The 22,306-nt window shown below is 40.4% G+C and overlaps 1 protein-coding gene across 4 annotated transcripts in view; it reads right to left on the minus strand.

Moving 5' to 3' along the window:
* TBC1D30 (TBC1 domain family member 30) overlaps positions 1–12,158 on the minus strand; it is a 30,453-nt gene extending 18,295 nt beyond the window's left edge. For 3 of the 4 annotated variants that reach the window (XM_058805129.1, XM_058805130.1, XM_058805128.1), the window contains exons 1-5: positions 11,925–12,158; positions 6,296–6,357; positions 5,836–5,901; positions 2,673–2,798; positions 1,610–1,795 (exon numbers count right to left, since the gene is read on the minus strand). In XM_058805129.1, coding sequence (XP_058661112.1) covers positions 1,610–1,795; positions 2,673–2,798; positions 5,836–5,901; positions 6,296–6,357; positions 11,925–12,084 — 600 coding nt within the window. In that variant the 5' untranslated portion in view covers positions 12,085–12,158. Of the gene's footprint in view, positions 1–1,609; positions 1,796–2,672; positions 2,799–5,835; positions 5,902–6,295; positions 6,358–8,145; positions 8,205–11,924 lie in introns of all 4 variants that reach the window. The other variant, XM_058805131.1, reaches the window with a different exon arrangement.
* Positions 12,159–22,306: the final 10,148 nt, after the last annotated feature.

Consider the following 22,306-nt stretch of genomic DNA (forward strand, 5'->3'; position numbering starts at 1 on the left):
ACTTAATGCTTACCTTAACTAGCTAACACTCAAGTATCACTGGCTGGGCATTCACTGAAGCTACCATGCTGGGTGCTGTGCTGTTAGAGCCCCTTGGCATCAGTAACACCTGCTGTTTCCTAGCCCCTGGGAGATGCTTCCCAGACACAGACCTTTTGTTTATAATGTCCTCCCCAGAAATGGGACCTGACTGGCAAGACCTAAGGATACCCTTGCTCCCTTAACCCCAGATTCTACAATAACCCCAGCACAGCTACCCCACAGCTACAATCCTCAGGGCACCTTTACAGGCCTCTGTAGCTGTTCACTCACTGCTTCCATTAGGTGGCAGTGACTACAGCAAAACCATCACATACTAATACCAAATTCTTATTTCCTCCCACCCACCCTGCTCCTTTCCTTGCCCTTCCCCTCTTCCCTCTGTCTTCTGGGAAAATTCCAACCCTGCGAAGCCCACACTAAGCTTGGAAAAGAAATAATTTTTTTCCCATTCTTATTTTTGCCAGGTAAGACCAGTTTTGGTGCAAACAGCCTTCAGGGCTTTACCTCCCTGGGGCAGCCTGGCTCCATTCATTGTCTCCTCCACGCAAGGAGCCTGACACAATTCACAATAACAGACAACACAAGGATGCACACAGTTCTAATCATCAACTTGGACTTCATAAACCTTGGGCAATCCTATTTCCTATAGGATAATGTGGTAAATTACTGTTAAAATATTGAGGAAATCTTAAGCAAGAATTATTAAAAGGAAATTTTACTTACTGATATAAAGTTGCTATATTATGGTATTTTCTTCCTATTACAGGCAGTTGTCTAGAATGAAGGATTAATTATCAGCTAGCTAGACTCTACTGCCACAAGCTTTATATTTTAGGAGCTCTATAGTAATAGGAGCACTATTTAGGAGAAAATTTAAATATTTACCCTATTTAAATCATTGTCTAAGGCAAAACAAACAGCTTAGTTTCTGAAGAGTCACAGTCATCTTTCATTAATTTGAGACCAACTCACACGTATGAGCAAATTCATTAAAGGAAATTGCACATGATCTTGCCAAACTTTAAACCATGCCCTGTCCTAAAGAATTTCCATTTTCTGACATATTATAAATTTCATGAAGCTTTGTTTTATTTACAATAAAAACTATCTAAGAAAACAAAACAATGTAAGACTAACCTAGTCCAGAAATTAGCTTCAAAGTGACTTACTTTCATTTTGAATATTTAGTATTTCCCTAGAATTTGCTTTGAAATGTAGCTGATTTATCAACTGCCTCACATGGAGCTGCCACATAAGATGCTGATCATGAAATTTTAATATTTCAGCTACCTATAGTGTTTGCAAGCAGATTTTGAATTGTAGGATAAGATATCCTATAGTAAGTAGCAGTGGTCCCATTTTTTTTTCCAAAAAAAAAGTGACACTGATAGCATTCAAACTACTCATTTTAGCTGAGACAGGGTAACAAAATAAAAAGTTCACCAGTATAAATCAGCTAAGTCTTTTGAGTTGTGCTCTTTTAGTCTGTCTCCAAAATTCACACATTGGTTTATTCTATAGTTCACTAAGTAAAAGCAATCTTCGACACTAAAGAAATTTTACTCACTTTCAGGGCATCCCCTTCATTGCCCTCCATTACTTCCAGAATAAGTGCAGCTAGTATGTTGAATCCTTGGCAATAGCCAACAGATTTATTCCACCTGGCATAAGCCAGCAAAACACGTTTTAATACCACTCGATCTTGCTCTGCCTCCTGGCCACAGTAAGAACTGCAGCCAGTTCGGTGAAGGTCCTTTAAAGGAAAAAAAGAAAAAATAAAAATTACAAGACAAGCAGAGAAAACATGTATTTTCCGTCCCCTGTTAGTTCTCTTTCCTGTCCCAGTTTTCCTTCCATCTCCACCCTCCCAGTACATACTCCCAAAGTTGATGAAAACGTTTCTTTTTTAGGCTGTTAAACCTTTATCTTACCCAAAAGAAATAGTTTCAGCAAGCTCTTAAGTAAACAAGTCCCCTAAAAGATGTTTATAACGCATTGCCACAGAAGATGTTAATAAATCTCTGGGTTTCAAACAGGCAAGGCCCAACAGCTGCTTAATTTAACAAAAAAGAGCATCTGTTTTTATCAAAGTATAAAAGAACTAGTAGATAACTGACTTTTCCAAACACACAAGCCACAAACTGTGTCCTTGAAATTTAAGAGATTTATAAGTGAAAGGCAAAATGTACAAAATGGCTGACTGCTTTAAATATTAAACATTAATCAGCTGAGAAATACAAATAGGCAAATGTGTTTCACTCCTGTAAAACAACTGAAGAATGCTCATTTGCTGTATTTTAAAATATGCTTTTACTCCCAGAAAACATTTGTGCTTATTTACAGAGAAGGAAAAAACCCACTTATGTTCTTTTGTCTTCATTAACTCCAGCACTTTTTTCAAAATCAAAAGAAAGTAAAAATGAAAATAAAAAAGGAAAAAACCCCAGAAATAGCATCTTTTTCCCAGCCAACACTAACCACACTAGTGCAAAAGGAACAAAGCAGCCAAAAAAAAAGGGAATTAAGATACATTTTTTGCCAAAGCAGTTGCAGAGATGAAAATAAATCCAAATTCAAATGTCAACTTTTCATTTAAAAATTAGAAAAGAAATAACAAATTAGCTGGCTACCTTTACTATCTGGATGCCCATAGAGTCATCATCAGGATTACTTCTTTCATTGAATGTGAAACGCATGGTTTTGTCCCAGTCAATGGCTATACTGTGTAAGTACTGATCAGCCAGGGTCAACCAAACCTAGAAAAACATATGGTAAAATTAATTATTTCTCTGATAAAATATAAAGTTTCAAAATATATTGTTAGATGAACCTCATCAGCTTCACCCATACGTGATCTGCTGTTAGATTTGAAATATGCAGAGGAGGATTTTAGCCAGAACGGTTTTTGCACAATTAAATTAATACCTTGCTCCCTAGAAAAGAAAGGAAGGAAATGGTCAGCATTAAACATCCAGATCTGTGGGCTGCTTACAAAGATGCAAGTCATCTGTCAGTGAATTCACAGGAGCCCTCCAAAATGGAAACACAAGGCAAGGACCCTCTGTCAATTCAGACCTTCTATCCTCATAACCAACAAAGAGTTTGATAAAAGGATAACACTGCTGCTGGCTTTCCTCAAACTCAACCATGGATACATCTCCTGGAATTCCCAAAAGAAATCTAGCAGTGTTGGTGCTTCTCTTTATCAGAAGTCTCTTCTGATGAGTTTGCAGAACAAATAGCATCTAGTATTCACCATTTGGGATTGATCTGAAAGCATCTGAAAGCACTTGGATCAAAACAGCTTACTTTTACAAGAGGGCTTCCTAAACTGTTGGTGCTACAGGGAGTTCTGAAACAAACACATTCACGACTCTTAAAGCCTAATAATTGCCAGAACAGATTTATGCATGTGTATCCAAGACAAAGGCTGGACCTTTATTAAAAATTTGAAAACTTCCTGAACCATGAAAGGCACATGACAGATCATACAATGACAACAAGTAACAACAAAGGACCTTTTTTCAGGAAACTGAAAGAAATCATGAAAGCAAACTGGTCAAGTTTTATATCAGCCATTAATTCACTCAAGTGAGAAAAGAAATTTAGACACTTCCCACAGATTTAAACACTGAGATAGCTGCATGATGAAGGAATTTATAGACAGCTCACAGAATCTCATGTTTTCTGCATTTAAATATCTGTTTCTACACTTTTGTAAAGCCACTCATGTGGAGGAATGCCACTGTTCTGCCTCCCAACAGCCTCAGCACTGCTGACACCCTACTGATGTTGTTTGACTGGATTCTTTATCTCTGCCAGCCCACATGCCACAACAATAGTGCAGATGTCAACCTGCTCCTTTTGTTGACAGCAAAGGAGGCAACCAGCAGGCTGCCACCACAAAATACTTCCTCTATTTTGGTATCTACCTTAAAATCATTGTGAACCCGGGGAATGGCAGTAAAAAGACAACACCTCTTTTCATCACTACTTCACTGGTTAGCATCATGTGAGCATGTGAGCAAACACAGAGATGGGCAGAGTGAAAAGGAAAGACAGATCTGAGCTGGATGATGTGGCAGAGTACACACAAGTCTGCTGATTACACAGAACTTGGGGGAGTGGCTGATAAGCCCAAGGACACCTTGACAGCATGGAAAAATGGTCTAACAAGAACCTCATTAAGTTCAACAAGAAGAGCAATATCCTGTCTCTGGGAAGAAACAATCCCAAGCATCAATATATGTTGGGGACACCCAGTTGCAAAGTATCTCTGCTATGCAGGAAGGCTGAGAGAGCTGGGAGGATTCAGAATGGAGAAAAGGCAGCTTTGGGGAAATCCTGCCAGTGTGTATAAACACCTGAAAGGAGGGTGCAAGGAGGAGGAAGCCAGGCTCTTGTCATCTGTACCAGTGACTGGATTGGAGATAATAGGCACAAACAGAAACACAGGAGGTTCTCCTCAAACATCAAGAAACACATTTTCACTGTGAGGGCAACTGAGCACTGACACAGATTTCCCAGAGAGGTTGTGGAATCTCCATCCTTGGAGATATTCAGAAGTTACCAGGACACAGTCCTGGGCAACCAGCTGTAAGTGGCCCTGCTTGGGCAGAGGGGTTGGACCAGATGACTCCAGAGGTCCCACCCAAACTCAGCCCTTCTGAGATGCTGTGACCTCTGCCACTCATGTACCACAGAAAAGTGCCTGAGACACTTTCTGGAGCTTGGGAAAAGAATATTTCAGGAAAGAAAAAAGGCTCTTAGATGGGTATAAGGATTCATTGAAGTTGTATATTAAAAATAAATTCATCGTGGTATGAGAAAAACAATGCCATGAAGTCTTCTCTTCCTTCTCCCCTGATTTGTAAAGAAGTACAATTCGGTTTGGAAAGACAGAAAAAACAGGAAAAAGAAATTAAGCTGATACATCAGAAATATGTGGAACTATATTATTTATATATAATTTATATAATATATATAATTTATATAATAGATATAATTATAATTTATCATTACAATTACACAATTATAATTTATAATTTTTATATAATATATAATATTATTATATATTATACATCGAACTACATATTTTATAAATATTTTAAAAAATTATTTTTATTAAAACTGTGTTTTTAAAGCTGAGATTATGTGATTCATTTTTTAAGAAAAAATTAATAGACATGCCTCTTTTTATACTAGGGGACTTCAAATGTTGAATAATGCAATAAAGTAAGTCTGGCAAAATCCTAATGGACCCTTTTCTACAACACTCAGTGCAATTTCCCATTAATGATGCACTCTGCCATTCTGTGTCACTCCTGACTTTGGAATTCCCTAATTTTGGTAATCTGTCTTTTCCCCAACAACTGTTTCTATAAGCATTCTTGTCAACATTAAGCATCTATCAACTTCACCTTTGTAAGTGTGACATCCTACACTGCAGATATGTTCTCCTTTCAGTTATGTTCAGCTGTGGGGGCAATTTCACCAGTGCAATTTCTTGAGACTGACAGTATGAGGCAATAACATCTGCACCAGAACAAGTTACCTAAGCCTCAAGCAGAAAGAACCCAACTATTGAAAACATCATATTTACCTGTCTCCTCAGCCTTTCCATCTGCCCTGTGAAGCTGTCACTGAATAATAAAAACAAGGAAAAATCCCCAGTAAAACTTAAAAGGTCCAAATATTCATTACAAAACCCACTAGCAGATAATATTGATGTAATTCAGCTCTCCTGAGAAACCTACAGGCAATATGGCCCACAAGGCACAGAGGTCTACCTACCTTTCTCCTCCATTCCTTTGGGATGCCTGTGGGCAGTCTGGCCACTGCTTTGAGGGCATCATGCCACTAGAAGAAAAAGCATCCCAAAATGTAAAATATCCATCATTAGTTTAATGCTACAGCATAGCAACATTTGCTACCTTGCAGACATGCACATTCATTTCATTTTGCTGCACACATGTCAGAGTTTAACTGCTTAATCCACTCACAGGGAAGATGCAGATTAACTACTTGATGATTTGACTAAAGTATAATATTCTAGGACACAAGGATTTAGGAAATATCTGAGCAAACAATGAAAGCCTATTCCATTTTCTGAATATAAATGAAACAGGTCTTGATGCAATTGCAAATAATATGCTGATATTATGATGACAAATGCACTTCTGAACTAGGCAAGCACCTTGATTGCTGAGAACCCACTCCTTCACAAATTCAAGAAAAAAATAAATCAAATTACCTGCTGAAAACCATTTTGACCTAAAGATGGCTCAAGAGTGAATTTCAATTTTGTATCAACCCCTAGAAAGAAAAAACACACAAAAAAAACTCATTACTTCATTTAGCTCAGAAGACAAAAAGAAGCCAAAAAACCCCAAACACAAAAATCCCACAGTTAAAACAAGAACACAAAATTTTATCTTCCTATTTAAACAACTACATTTCAACCTGTTTTGGTGAATTTTGTCTTCACAGTAGATTCAACGAACGTGGTAAGAAGTACACGGACAAAATGCTTTTAAAATGCAGTAATGTTCTCTTTAATGATGTAGCCTGGCACAACTTATTTCACTAATATTCATATAGTTCACTGGTCTACAAACTATACTAGTACATTGCAAACGGTTATATGCATCCACAGAAAAATACACATGCACAGACAGTTTCTTTTCATCTATGCCAGCTTCTTGACATTAGGTCAATCAAAACTAATTTATAAGTTTGGTGTGTGAAAATTATTTTACTGTCAAGAATATTTTTTTTTCAAATTCCTCAGACCATAACACACATTTGGTAGTACTGTTATTTAAGCTTAGATTTTATTTTGGCCATATGAGCAAACTATTTTACTTGTTATGAAGCAGGCCTAGTAATTGTTCATGCAATATTACATAAAATACCAGAATCTCAAGTGGATCCCAACATGGCACTGGAGTATGCCAGAACATGATCAACAGTAAAATGTTTAATTTGCTTTCCATCCCACACTTTGAACGTACAATTCCTCGATCCTTCAAATGCCGCTGTCCAGACCTCAGGTGCTGAACACAGCACAGATCACATTCCCTCCCTCCCACCGGCTGGCATGAAGGATGAAGCCCTCTTTTATTTTCCCCACACAATTTAACACAATTGTTCCATATTTACAATTATGTTATGCATAGCTTCTCATCTTTCCAGAATACGAAGCCAAACAGTTTCAACATAGAAATATATATATATACATACACACACATATATACACACACACAGAAAACCCAAACTGATTATAATCCTGCAAAGTTTTAAGTATTTAACATCCATGCTAATCAACTCACCAGTAATACCCAGTTCTTTGGAGGTCTAAACCTACAAGTGTGACAGAAAACCCAACTGTAGTGGCATTTGCTATTTATGGAATGTAAAATGCCTTTGAGCATTTGCATACTGAAGTGGTAAGTAATTTTAACCTTACTACCTGATAATTATATACTTAAAGACAAAAGCTTTTTCTCCATGCCTTTTTTTTTTTTTTTGTTGGGGTTGAGTGAATAGAAACAAAGAAAAAAATCACACAAACTCCAGCACTGTTTAAAATTTTAGCGTTTTAGAATTGCATCACTGAGACCTGGGGATTAGTGCCCTTGTTTCCCTGCTTCAGATCTAAAAGACATGCTTGTCAGACTTAGAAAAATAAAGACTTCTAACCATAATAGATATGTCTTGAAAAAACATGGAAGGATTAATAGCTATTCCTGGAAGTAACTGTTTATTAGTATTCCTTCCCATGGCGCAATGGCACTCGGCAGGGGCTCCTAATAGATAAATCTTTTCATAATAATTCAAAGCAATGTAACAATGGCAACAACCTAAGATTAAATTGTATCACGTTTGCTGAAACTGGAAAATGTGAACTTCATTCTCAAGCAAAAAAAAGTAAGTAATGTAAAACCCTAATAGATACAAAAATACATCATGACCGAGAACTCCTTTTGTTAAAGTAACAGATGCTGACACATTATCTAACACTACCTTGCAGCAAAGAACCAATAGCCTTCCAAAATAACCATGTATTCATCTCAACCCAGCAGCCAGATATTAATTACTCACACTTTTCTAAGACTTAAAAGGTCCCAGTAACAACTTCTTCTGTCTGTTTTAGAATCTTCCTAAGAAAGACACAAGCAGATACTTCCAGGTCTTCAAAAGATCAAGTACAGCAAAATAAAAGCTCAGAGCAAGGAAAAATCTATCTATAATTACATAAGCATCATGACCAGAGAGCTCACACTACAGTCAAAGTATATATCCCTCCTTAGACTGAAATGAGACCCTTCAAATGAGACCCTTGATTAAATGAGACTGAAACGAGATCATCCATCTACTAAAGTTAATTAAATCACAGCAAACAATTAAGACAGGTGTCAAAATTACTGCAAATGAGAATTGCATCACATGGTAACACCAGACTATGCAGCACACTCTCTTCAGCCTGGTGAGGAACTGCTTGGTTGGTTACATGACAACCTCTTGTAAAAGCCACAGAATCTGTGTCCCTTTATTTTTTCTCCATTAGAAGTACTTTCCAAATCAAATTATGTGACAATTTTGGGGGAGGGGAGGGGAACAACCATGGGGAATAAACCTCAAAGCATATACAAATTGTTCTTCATTCCCATTCATTTTAAAGAATTTATATTTCCTAAAATCAAAAAATTACAACATTGCTTAATAAAAAATACAGCAAGTAAGCATGTAAAAAAAGCTGCAACCATATAGAGAGAGCAAGGAAGGTAACCAGCAAAACAGGAGCAGCATCTCTTTGCCCGTTACTTACTTCTGGCACAAGAATCATCTTGCTACATGCAGTTTCTGCACTCTGCTCAAGGAACTTGTCCCTGAGCTTCAGAGCTTCAAGGAAACTAATGCCTATCCCTAACTCAGCCTCTCTTGGTTTCCTAATCCTTCCTTTCTCCATCATCCCCGTTTTTTTATTCAGTTGTCTTCTCTCCATAAACTAACTTAGATTCCCCAATAGTTTCTTCCCCCTCAGTACCCCACACCCATTCAACCCTACTGCATGTCTGCACCTATTTTCACTGGATTTTCCCATGTCTAACAATCCTCCATCTTTGGGTCACATTCCTCTCCCTTACATAAACATATGCTTTTTGCAAAAAAATACCCCTTCAGGCCTTAAGAGAACTTTTCCTCCCAGCTCCTTGGCAGGGACAGTCTGGCCTAGATGCACCACACATAGAGCAGTAGTTCTTACTTTAAGTGTTGTCAGTACAACTCAGCCCGTTCACATCAAATCAGCCAGGCTATAGTGTCATTTGACATATTAAATATCACCACACACTTTGAACTTATTCTTCATGTCTGAGAAGCATATTAACTCATAACAGCAGGAATATGCTGGGAACACTCTGGAATTATTAGCTCCATGAATACAAGGACACACAAAGGTACATGCTTGACAACAAATTTCTGAAAGGTAGGGGAATGCCAAAATAAGCTCTGTTCAATGCCCTTCCAAGCCTGTCACCAGAAACCACTGCAGAAAAGTTATAAAAAAATAAAATAATTTAAAATAAGGAAAATATAACCCCCCCCAACTACAGTCCTTTCCTGTGTAAAACACACAATAACTCCTGACAAGAAAAGGCTGTAAGAGGGAAGATTATATCCCTAAGATTCCCAAACCCTCAGTCTTCCTCTGCATAACCAAAATGTAGCACGGAACCACACAAAAAGCCACAAGAGAAGAGAAAAATACTGGCAGCCAAGTACCTGGGTGACAGAAACAAATCCCCAGTGCACCCCCAGCAACATTAAACAAAAGAATAGGGCAAAATCTGGGATTATTTTTTTTTAGCAATATCAAACCAGAAGAAAGTGTAGGAAGGTGATGTGTTTTGATGCACGTCTGTGAGCTATACAGATGTAGCTTTAAACTTGCAAAGTAGCACTATAGGTTCTCAGCTGTACTTCACAGCTGCTGAAACCTCTCCCACAGAATGCAAATAAATATTTTATCAAAAATAAACAAGGAAAAAGGCCTAAAGCAGATTTGTGTGCAGCAGGAGCCCATGCTCAAGGAAAGAGAAGTGTCAACGTAGACTATGCTGCTTGATGTTTCAGGAAGATTCTTAGCCTTGCAATTTATCTCTAAAAGTAACATCCTGACTAACTCTGTATGAAACCACTTCTACCAGGAGCCAGAGCTCACTGAGATGTATCAAAGCACATCTAAAACCTCCAGTCTAGAAAAACTTCACAATACAGACAGCTAACAAAGACATTAAGTAAATCTGAAGAATATTTCATCCAGCTTATTTTAAAGAGTTCATTAGCTGTCCCATCTCCACCACTCTATGAAAACATGTATCCTGAATGGGGTTATTGTCTTTACCTACATGTGAACAATATGGAAACCCCAAACCAGGGGGATTTTTAGGACCGTGGCATTCATAGTTACACCCAATCACATCCCCTGGTCTTTGTGTGAGTGTAAATACATGAATGTCATTATCCAGATAACGTCATTACCTGGGATAATATCAGGCTGCTGTTGGAGCAGGGGTCTTTGAGAATTACAATTCAGGAAATCTCCTTGAAAACAGCAACCCCAGAAATCTACCAAAATGTATCTGAGACCTTATTAACAACAGCTTCTGAAACCCATCTCAAACACAGAGGCAGTGAGCATTGTGTGCTTGATGCACACACAGCTAATACAATGGGAAACTGATCTTCATTTATTTCCATGTAGTGCTCCATGTTTCGGTGGATCTCTGGCTTGCATGCTTTGTAAATGCCTAAAATTAGGCAACAGATCCACAACGTTTTAGCTACAAGTGACAGCTCTAACACGGTAAATTGAATTTAAATTTCTTGATATTTCATTTTTTAAAAAATCCAAAATTTTGATGGCAGGCAACTAGAATCTAGCACTCACTCATGATCACCCATCTGTACTTCTGTTGAGAGCCTCCCTCCCGCAAGTAAACACACGTCGTTTGCTGACCATCCAGTTCTTAAAAGATTTTGATACTGAATGGGGATCTAGAAAACATAGCTGCAGAGCTGATGCCTTCCCCTTGGTATAGGCATGGTTGCAAATTTAGACAACACCCTACCGCAGACAAAGGCTGGGCGGGAGGAGGGGTCTCCGGCAGGTCAAGAGGTAGCAGGTTTATCAGGAAAGGTCTGGGGAGGCTGCGAGGAGACTTCGGGGAAGGACTGACACAAAGCTGGGTCGCCGAGCCCGGGAGAGAGGAGACGAGGGAGAAAGGCACTGGGGACAGACGACACAAAAGCGCTGCGAGGCGGCGACGCCGGGCGGGAGGAGCAAGGAAAGGACCAGGAGATGGGGAGAGCGGAGCGGGATGGCGGGCCGGGCGGGACAGGAGCAGGAGGAGCCCCCCGGGGCAGGGGCAGCGCGCTGCCTGCCCGCAGGGCCCCGCCAAGCCCGGCCTCCCGCCGGGGCCCGGCCCCGCTCCCCGCCGGGGCCGCCTCGCACCCGCCGCGGAGCCTCGGCCGCTCCCCAGCCCGGGGCCGCCTCGCAGGCCCCGCTCCGAGCCCCGGGCCGGCGCAGCCCGGGCGGGAGCCCCGCGCTCCGGACCCGCCGCCGGCCCCAGGCCGCGACCGCGGCGCGCCGCGCCGGCCGGGCCCCGCCGGGGCTGCCGCAGCGGCGGCCGGAGAGGCGAGTCCGCCGCGGGCCGGGGCCGCCCCCGGGCGCTGCCCCCCGCGCCTACCCGCGGCCCTCATCGCCCGCCGGCCGCCTCCTCCTCTCCGAGCCGACCCCGAGGCCCCGGCGGCTCCCCCCGCCCCGCTAAGCCGCTTGCGGGGCGGCAGCCGCAGCCTCGGCCGGCCGGCGCGGGTACCTGGCTCCAAGGTGCATAGCAGGCGCGGCGCGGTCCGGGAGATGCAGCTGCGCTTCTTGAGCACATTGCTGAGGATGGTGCCCACGCCGCCGCCCGAGCTCTGCCGCTTCAGGCATCGCCCCCCGCGCCGCAGCGAGCCCGTGAGCCTGTCCTGCCGCATGGTGCCCGGGGCAAGCCCTAGGGCGGCGGGCTGGGGGGCATGGCGTGCGGGGACCCGCACTGCAGACTGCCAAGTCCCAGTGCCGGAGAGCAGAGGGAGGACAAGGAGAGGAGAAAGACAAAAAGGGGAAAGGGAAAAAAAAAAAAAAAAGCTGTTCCCGCCCACAACACTAGCATCACTGCCTGAATAAACCAGCAGCCTCTCCTCCTCCTCCTCCTCCTCCTCCAGCACCACCTGGAATGCAGCGGGCGAGGGGAGCAGCAGCTCTGGTTAGAAATGAAGGGAGCCCCGGGGGCAGTGGTGGGGCTCCGCTGTGCCAAGGGGCTTCGGGACAGCTGCACAAGCCCCGGGCTGCGCGGACACCGCCCGACACGGGCAATGCGGACACGGCGCGCTTGATGCCTGCTAACAGGGGCAATACTGACATTTCTGCCGAGAATGAAACGAGCTAAATATCCCCCAAAGGGTCTTCTCACCTGGTACTCGGGCCTACAGCTGAACATATATAGATAATCCTGCTGCCTTTTTCAAAAAGCTGTCCTGGGAAGGAGTCTGACCAGCGCTATCAGACCACGGAGCAGGGGGAGAGCAAAGAGTTTAACAGCATGTCAGTGCCAGGGCAGGCTGGCGTCCTCTCAGCGACAGCCCCAGCAGCAGCACAAGCAAGCATGCTGCACAGCTTCAGTTTTTCACCCACCAGCGAAGAGACCTGGAACATCCTCTGCACAAACCACAACAATCCTCAGCTAAAAAACCAGCCTTTTCCATGAATATACATTGCAACTGCACTCACAGGTAACACGCCAGGCACTAAATAGTTAAAAGAAGCTGTTCAAAAGCACTTTATTAGATGCATTTTCCAGTGCAATTTGGCCTAAGAGCATCTTAAAAGGGTTTCAGAGGTTCTCAAACTAGAGGTTTGATTGACAAGAAGGAAACGCATTTGAAATAATGGTAGTTTTTATAACCTAAACCACTCAGCATTTTTGTGGAAGGAGAGCAGATTTATCACACTACATTAGTCAGGCTCAAAGGCCAAACTACCAGAAGTCTCAGTCTACCTGCCAACAACTGTAGCTTTGAAACGTTTTTCTCCTTTATTAAAAAGTTGTGTTCCTCAGTCACATTATGAAGAGAGAAAACTGGCAATGGATTAGCAGTAAAGCTAATTATATAAAAGACACACAATATAAAACACAGAATCAAGCCTCTTTTTAAAATCAGTTATAACTATTTTTAGAAGCCACTGTTCAGCTTTCAGAGAAGTGTGATTTTGATCATGCCTCTTTAAATATCTGCTTGGGTTTTGGAGAAAAGTCACTACATTTGAGCAGTTAGCTTGCACTCTGAATAGATAATTAAGTCTGTGTGTCGGTGGTTCTTTTTTTAACAAAGGTGACACTTGCCTGCTGATGTAGATGATGCAAATCATTTTATTTCAGTGCCAGCTGGAGATGATGATTTAGTGGTTAAAGCATCAAATTTGAAATCAATTAGTCTCCCTAGGTGTACAGATTGTACCAATGGGACTATAACAGCAACATTTAAATACAGAAATAGCCATATTATCTCTGTAATATTATTCTCCTCTTGCTTGAGCGCCTTTTGCAAATAGCACCACATCGTTCTTGGATCATTTCAAGACTAACTAATCCAACACCACACACTGTTGCCCAGTCTTAGAAACCATAACCAAAATTTCAGAAACCACTCATTATTCAGACAGTGGGAATCAGTCATCACACTAAACTGTGTCACCTCCAATTTTTGAACAATTAGAAATCAGGTCTAAGAAAGATATCAATATTTAGCTGATGAAGATAACCAGCTCTCAAAATGAGAATTCAGTATTCCCATCATTGCTATTTCTCCTACTTGTCATCTTGTCTCTACAAGAAAACTGGAAACAATCGGGACAATCATACTGTGACTGGGCACAGAGATACTTCCAAGCACACCATTAAGGAGCTTTCCCACATGTCAGCCAATTAATACAATGTTATTCTGAAGGAAAAAGTGCAAAAATCGAACTTCAGGAGACAAAATGAAGAAGCCAAGCCATACTAATAGGTTTGATGACTCACTGGATCATTAGTACAAATGGATTTTAGATGCAGGGGGATAAGCCTCCCATTAAGCATACATATACATATCTTCAGGGCTAGAACCTGGCCTCTAGAAAAGTGGATGGCGCTGGGTTTTAATCACTGATCAGGCAAAGCCTCTAATCTGCCTGTGGCAGGACATGCCAACCATCATGCATCTAATTTGATCCACTAGTGCATGGAAGTCTGGTCATGTCCACAAGCCCTCATCTGCATTTACTGACAAGACAGATGACATTCAGAAAGGATTTTGAGGGAAAAAAAAAATCAAAAACTTTTGGCTAGGCAAGATATTTCATCTCCAGTATTTTGTAATAATTAACCTGGGACTTTGCTTTTGTTCCTCCCTCTGTAGTTCATGTATTCCCTCTGACACAAAAGAGTCACTTAGTGAAAAACCTTACCTCCTCATTTGGTACCTCTTTACAGCCTTACCACCATCTGCCACACATGCCATTTTAAGGCCAGAATTAAAAATACTATGTGTATGCTTGTTCCTTTGTTGCAATCAAAGGGTGGTCGGTCCCAAGGTCAATGCCAGGTTTTGACCAACTCCATTTACCTTAAACCTCTCCATTCTTTAGCCCACTTGTGTCTGCACTGGGACTAAGAGGTAAAACACGGGCTGCCAGAAAGTGTCAATGAGTACAAACAGATGGGGCAGTGGCAGGAACAGAAGGACAGCCAGCAGAAATGGGGCCACAGAGCAATCTACTTTTAAAGAATCTGTTTGCATGGAGCTTTAACTGCCCAAGCCCGGGATTACTAGAAGGCACAATTCACCACTTCTCTTCTGATGTGTGCTAAGAAGACTGAATGTAATTAAAATACTAAAAATGGCAAGATATCTTCAGCTGGGTCACTGTATTTCATCTTCAGCTGGGTCACTGTTCATTTCATGAACTCCACATCCTCCCCTTTATTTCACAGAAAATTGTAGAGACCTCTCTTAATTCTGATTTGCCTCACAACATCCCAGTAAAACAGTCAAAGTCTGGGAAGAAAGCTTATTTGCCACAATTCTCAATACCAATGTCAGCAAAAATACTTAAAATTACATGTACCCATGAAAAAATAGAGTAAATATATTGTATGATAATACTGTAATATGATTCATCCAAGAGGATTTTGGAAATTACACTTAAACAGCAGCACTCCAGCAGCTGATGATACAGCAAATATCAGAAAGAAATATATATCAATAGGATGAGGGGGAAAAATGTATTGCAACCACAAGGGAAAACCTAATATTGATCAAATCTGCCAAGTCCCAGAGCTCAATATACTACTTTAAAGAGCCCAAAAAATGTATCCACAAAATGTAACTCTATTACCACAGGGTTTCAAACAGCTCGACAGAAGCTAGCAAATATACCAACATAAGTTTTGACATGTATTGTAGTTCACCATGAGGCTCAAAAGAAAAAAATATTTCACTTTCAAATGACAGTATACAAGAGAAAACAAACAGAATGAAATACGTCCACATTAGAGACAAGAAAAGGTAAACCAGTCTGAGATTCTCCCAGAAGGCAAAACTATTTTAAATACATTTAGCCCATTAAACCATCTCCACCACTGGGGCACAAAATTGCTATCCTACCCAGTCTATGCATGTTCTATTATTAAACATCCCCTCTGAAAAAAGCCAGCCTTGCTTCCTTCTGCTTGATCCTGAAAGCCTAAAAACAAGCACAACCCTCCTGGAGTTTCACACTCCTCCAACACACAAGATGGAGCCACCTCTGACAGCTTGAAAAGAGGTTTCTGGCTTGTTGGGTCCTTGACACCACAGGGGCATAGGTGCTACAGCAATGCTACAGCATCAGCACAGAAGTTCCCTTGAACACAGAAGCCTGTGGGGTGGCAGAGCCCAGCACTCCTCCCACCTGGGCCTGCAAGGGAGCATCCCCTCCTGCAGGGCCCATACTGCTCTGCCCACAGCCCTGGTACTGATGTGCTTCCTCAGAGTGCAGGGAGTGTGTGCTGGGATCCTCCAGCTCCCTGCACCTACCCTGGGGAACACCAAGCACAGAGCCTGTGGCACTGCTTTGTGTATCTGTTTGCATCACTGCTGCAGGACCACCTGCCTATGCAGAGATTTGCGCCATGCAGAAGGAGAAACATGATTATGGACTAACAGATTCACTTCTGCCAGCAAGCTGGTTTCTGTTGCCAGACGAGTAATCCAGGGTTGTCTTTAATGCACAAAGGATGGTTCCAGAAAAAATACAAAAACTAATTTTTGCTACTGTATTTGTGCCTATTTGTGTGTGGTTAATTCTACACACTTGTAGAAAGCAGGAAAAATGGCTCAGGAAAATGGTGCAGGGTGTTCACACACTACATTCTCATCAATACAGCTGTAATATTTTACAGCTTTTCATTGCATTAGTCATCATCTGTATGACTTTGTACACAAATATCACAAAAGAGGTCAAGACCTCGCTATATCCTATATTAAATATCACAGACAAAAGCTGCAGAGCCAATCCTTGTCTGCAAAGGTATTCAGCAAAAACATAAACTACACAATGGAGAGGAAATAACATCTATGATTTCCAGAAACAGAGAACAAAATTTATATGATTTAGTCTAAGGAAGCATGCAGCTAGTCAAATGTTTCCTCTTGCTTTAAACTTCAGGCACCTAACCTTATTACTTATTTCCCCTTCCAAAACTGAGAGCATGGTAATTACACTTTAATACAGCCTTCTTTTTAAGGAAGCCCTAAAACAGCACACTTGTTCTTGGTGACTTATGGCAGAGAAGCTAGGAAATTCTCTTGTTTATAGGTAGGATATCTGAAAAAGAATATTGCTTGCATGTTGTTTAGCCATATCTATTGAGGACTAATCTAGAGACAATAATTTAAATAGTACTGCTTAGTCTGGTATATATCTTTCAACAGGAAATTCATCTACAAGTCTGTAACTCATGTAAGACGCTCACAACTGCATATGCACTACATGATCCTTCAGCCATCACAATCAGGATTCAGAACTTCAGACTCAAGATTCTTTGTTAGGATCTTTAGTTGTGGGATTTGGGGATTTTTTACCTAATTCTCCCTTTTCTTCACATACACATTATCCACTCTTCCCTCCTGTACTACACACTTGCATGCACTAGCACAGGATTGATGAGAGCAGACAAGAAGGTCCCCTCAATAGAGCTAGCACACAAGTGTAGGTTATAATTTATTCTTTGGGAATGATGGACAGTTTCATCTAGTATGTGTACTTTCAAGTTGAATAATGTTCATAGTCATACTGCTTCTTGAAATTTCTGGCAGATACACCCTGAAAAGTATGCCACAGTTTTCCAGCATTAGTGAAAGCCCTTGAAAATATAATACATCTGCAAATCAATTGTGAAAGCAGTTTACAGCACAATGGTATGGAGCTGCAATGACCAGTTTCCCATCTAGGGAGGCACCACATTCCAAGGCAGTGAATCAGTGCAGGTAAGGCTGACTGCAGTCCCTCAATCCCTTGGTTGTTCATAGAGTAGCACAAGATGCTTATGCAATTGGATTGTGTAGGTGAGTATATGAAAGACTTCAAAAGCATTGCAGGTTGCTAAAACAGACATACAGATGTGCCTGTAATCCCTCTGAACCTACTCATAACCTCTTTCCATTTGAAGATACATAACTGTGCAAATGAATGAGGGACATGCAGAAAGACTTAACATCTGTATAGTACCAGAGCTACAGGCAGCAACAGCAAAACTGCACAAACCCATCTCCCAGATCTATACTAGATCCAGTAGAGAAAAAAGCTCCTCAGCAATAAGCCGGAAGATTTTCTTAAACCTGTCTACAACATAATCACATCAAGCTAACACTGAATATATTAATATTCAAATACTTTACTTCACAAATTATTAACTCTCCTATGTCACCATCTCTCACTACCACACCATTAATAAGCTTGTATTCTGTAGTGCCTGGAGTTCCTAGGTCAAACTAATTTTGAGAATAGAAGAATTTAAATTTGCTGATAATTCAGCAACCCTGAGCACACAAGTGACAGCAACTAATGCCAATGGGCTGGGTACAAAGGGTGTCTTATTTCACTCCAGGCCCATTCCCATTCACTGGGAATGGACTGTTCCCAGAGCCTAAAAGGAGAGAATCCCAGAGCTTAAAAGGAGAGAATTGAAAGAATTCCAAAAAAGTAAAAACTGACTCATGTTTTTTAAACATAATGCAGCACAGATCACAGGCACCTCAAATATTTCAGAAAAAAACCCTAAAACCCTTACTGACATTACAAAATGGATGTGATGTGGAAACTTTTAACATATGGTTCAACAGCTACACTGAAAGAACAAGGCACAGATTTAACTCGGAACTATCTACTTGGGAAACAAAAAGGAACTTTGACTAATTTTGCTTGATCACAAGACAGCAGTTGTTTACCTTATTATGCCAATAATAGTGAACAACAAACTGAGTATTCCTGATATACTATTGAAGCTATTTGTATTCACTGCAGTGCCTGTAAATCCCAAATCCCAATTCTGGGCTCCAGCACTGTTGCTACAGGTACTGCACAAGTACAACAAAACCCCAGACTGCCTGCTTAAAAAAAAAAAAAAAAAAAGGAAGAGAAAACCCAGAAAACCCATTAGCAAACACATTAGCAGACAGAGAAATACAGGTCAACAACCAGGTGAGATTGAAAAGCATAGTCCACAATATTCTTAACATATGAGCTGCTATTGTTTCTATGGCCTTCATGGCAGACATGAGCTCCAAGGGACACACCATAAATGCACAAGGTCAAAGAGAGTGCTAAGAGATCAGGTTTTAATCAACATGTTCAATATGGTGAAACATCTATAACAAAATGTCATCGTGAGGGGAAATTGAAAATGTACTTGTTTTAAAACACATGTGGGATGGAGGTAGGAGGCAGGAGCCAAGCTTGTATACTAAGTAAGAAATTATAAGGATGGGACAGAGAGAAAAGAGAAACAGAGAAAAAAGTAGGTTGTGAAGAGTTTTGGATATGAAAGCAACAAGAGGAAGACAGACTAGATCTACAATCACCATGAGGAAAGCACACACACTAGCCTCCATGAAAACATATGTACAAACACTGAAACAGGTGATTAATCCAATGCTGAAGTCCACTTTGTTTAATTCTTTGTTCCTATATATGTTGTCTTCCAAAAGGAGGAAAGTACACCAAACAAAAAAAGCAGCTTGCAGAAGTTTTCAAATACTATGTTCCAAATGCTTCTAACAAGCTCCTAAGCAGAGAAAAATGATAGATAATTGGATTGATACCTCCATGTTGAAATATTGGCTGTGTGTCTGTAAGTCAACAACAGCATCTAGGTTTCTTAATATATTTTTTAAATTTGGTTCAAATGCACAAATAAACTCTGAAGTTATAATTGCCACTTGAGGAACAGTGATAAAGAAAATAAAAGGAGGGAGAGAATCAATTTATTTATCTTATTGCCTTCACGTGCCAACTACAGCAGTAAAGCTATAGCAGATAGTTGCATCTTGTGAGCAAGCTAAAAGATGTGTCATGCAAGCACTGTAAAAGTAACAATATATTTTAACTGCTGCAGTAACCAGCAGCATAAATTCTAGAGTTAACAACTGGAATAAAAGTCATAGCAATGCTGACATGGTCGATAAAATATAGAGAGAACACTTTTTAATTAAATATGAAGTAATGAATGGAAGTGAGGTTTCAGAGAGCAAATGACCTTCTTTTTGTCAGAGAAATTATTTGAATCTACAAAAGAAATTCAAAACATCATTTTGGTAAGGCATATATTAAGAAGTAAAATTGTTGAACAGGCCTACGTAATAAAAAAATACTGCTGAAAGTATGATTTTAAAAGTTAAAAAATGTTTCCTAACCTTGCTAAACAATATGAAGTAAATGCACATGTTGGCCAGTACTCACACTCCAGAATCCTGCTTAAATGCCACATGGTAATTTAAAAAAATAAGTCATCAACTCAGCAGAAAAAGTAATGCAATACATGAAAAAAAGAATTCTGACAGATATGATTTGTAGTTATGTTTAAGATAATATTGCAGAAAAATGGAAGTCATAGCAGGTCCCAGATCTAAAATGGAACTTCTCTTCCTTTATTAGAATCTGATTATTTGCTTAACACCTAGCATACAAATTGAATTTTATAGTGTGAATCACCAGTCTCATTGATCTGAACTGCTATTTCAGAAACAGCAGGATTTTTATCTGCCCAACATAATGAAAAAAGCAAAATGATCCTATATCCCCATGACAAGATTTATCCACAAATAAAACACTTGGAAAGATTTTAGATTAAAAATTAATTGCCAAAGTTAAAAAAATTACTAATGGTGAAATCCCTTTCCTTTGGGCCAGGAATAATTACAGAAATGGACCAGATTTATACATAAAAGTTTTATACACTGACTCATAGTTATTTGCAGTAATGCTAAGGACATACAGCAAACACTAGGCTCAGCCCATGGAAGGTTTTAATGAGACATGTAGCAAGAGCCAGGCTGAGCAAGGCTGTCCTGCACTGCCCGAGGGTAAGAGTCCAGCTTCCAGCATGGATCCTCTCTCCCAGCACACACGGCCCCCACAGGAACAGGAACATGACCCTCTCTGGAGTTGGAGAGGGGAATGGTGCTGACTACTGGGGAAGCTCATAAAAGCACCACAGAGCTCTTGGAACCACAAACCTTGATCAGGCAACACCAAGGCCTGCACCACCACTCCAGGTTTTTGATCATGTATGCAGTGATTCCCATTTGTAGAAGCCACTAGTTCCATAAAGAAAGTTTCGCATGTATGTGAAGCTACTGCAACCCCAAGTCCTCCAGACCACCAATTCTCTTCATCTCCCAAGTGGGCTGTAGCTTCACAGAGCATACTCTCCAAGTGCTGGAAACAAAGCAGCTAGCAAAGCAAAGGAACCTCAAACCACCACCTGCACTTTCAAAAAAAAACCACACACATTAGCCAGTTAAGCAAGTTTGACACAGAGTTTCTTTAATGAAGTTTGTGAGATGAAGAGGAGAAAATAGTTCCAACAATATTACTACTCAAAGATTTTAGACTTAATAGCTAAATGACAAAACTTCAGTTCATAACTTACTCTTACAGGGCAAGTTTATTGAATTGGATGTGTTTAGGATTAATCAAAGGCTCATTTAGTACTGAAGCCTAGAGCCATTAAAATTGATTTTGAGCATGTCCACGACCACACAAGCATGAGTTTTTGGCTAACAGCAAAGCTCTGACTATTTACTTACTACTGCATAGCTCAGGACAACTCACATCATTTTTTTAAACATGTGCTTTTTCTGCCAGCCTTCAAGTAGTCTTGTCTCATTAAGTTTGTTTTTCAAAGAGTCTCATACCATCTGTCTGTCCAGTGATATCTAGTTTGTCCAGCTCAATAGGTACCTGACTTCTAGACCTCTCTAGATAATACTATAAATATCAGTAATATTTAGCTTTTCAGATTAATATAAAAATATTTTAAAAAATATCTGTACATTGATTACCTCCCCACTCTGACTTTCTTTAGTTGCACCATATAATTATTTTTCCTTCAGGATCTAAGGTCCAATAGCTATTTCTGCCATGAGCATTGGATAAGACTAGAAATTAACAATAACATGTTGGGGAAAAACCCCAAAACCCAACCAAACAACGAAAACCACGCAAACACACACACACAAATAAAATGTTAGCTATTAATGATGCCTAATCCAGCCCAAGAACCGAAAACTGCTCATGGTCTGCATTTGGCCATATGTATTGTATGGATGGCAAAAAAAACATGTTGATCAGAAACAGGTTCTGTGATTTTAGGAAGTTACCAATAATTTATAGGAAACTAAATTTAGAAGCTGTTTCACTGCTGACAAAACATAGCAAGAAGGTTCCAAATTTTACTAAGAAAAAGATAAATTGTAAGTAGGCTTGTAAGTAAGATGATCTAATCTGGAGATGGAACATAGATTTGATTTCTCTGGCAAATTTCAAGGCTATGTGAAGAGCACTCATTTACTGCTCAGTAAATCAGATTCAGGTTATTAACAGCTTCAAGGAGAAAACCATTTAAAAATCTGAGATTCA

The sequence above is a fragment of the Ammospiza caudacuta genome, chromosome 5 (assembly GCF_027887145.1).
Source record: "Ammospiza caudacuta isolate bAmmCau1 chromosome 5, bAmmCau1.pri, whole genome shotgun sequence".
NCBI classification, from domain to species: domain Eukaryota; kingdom Metazoa; phylum Chordata; class Aves; order Passeriformes; family Passerellidae; genus Ammospiza; species Ammospiza caudacuta.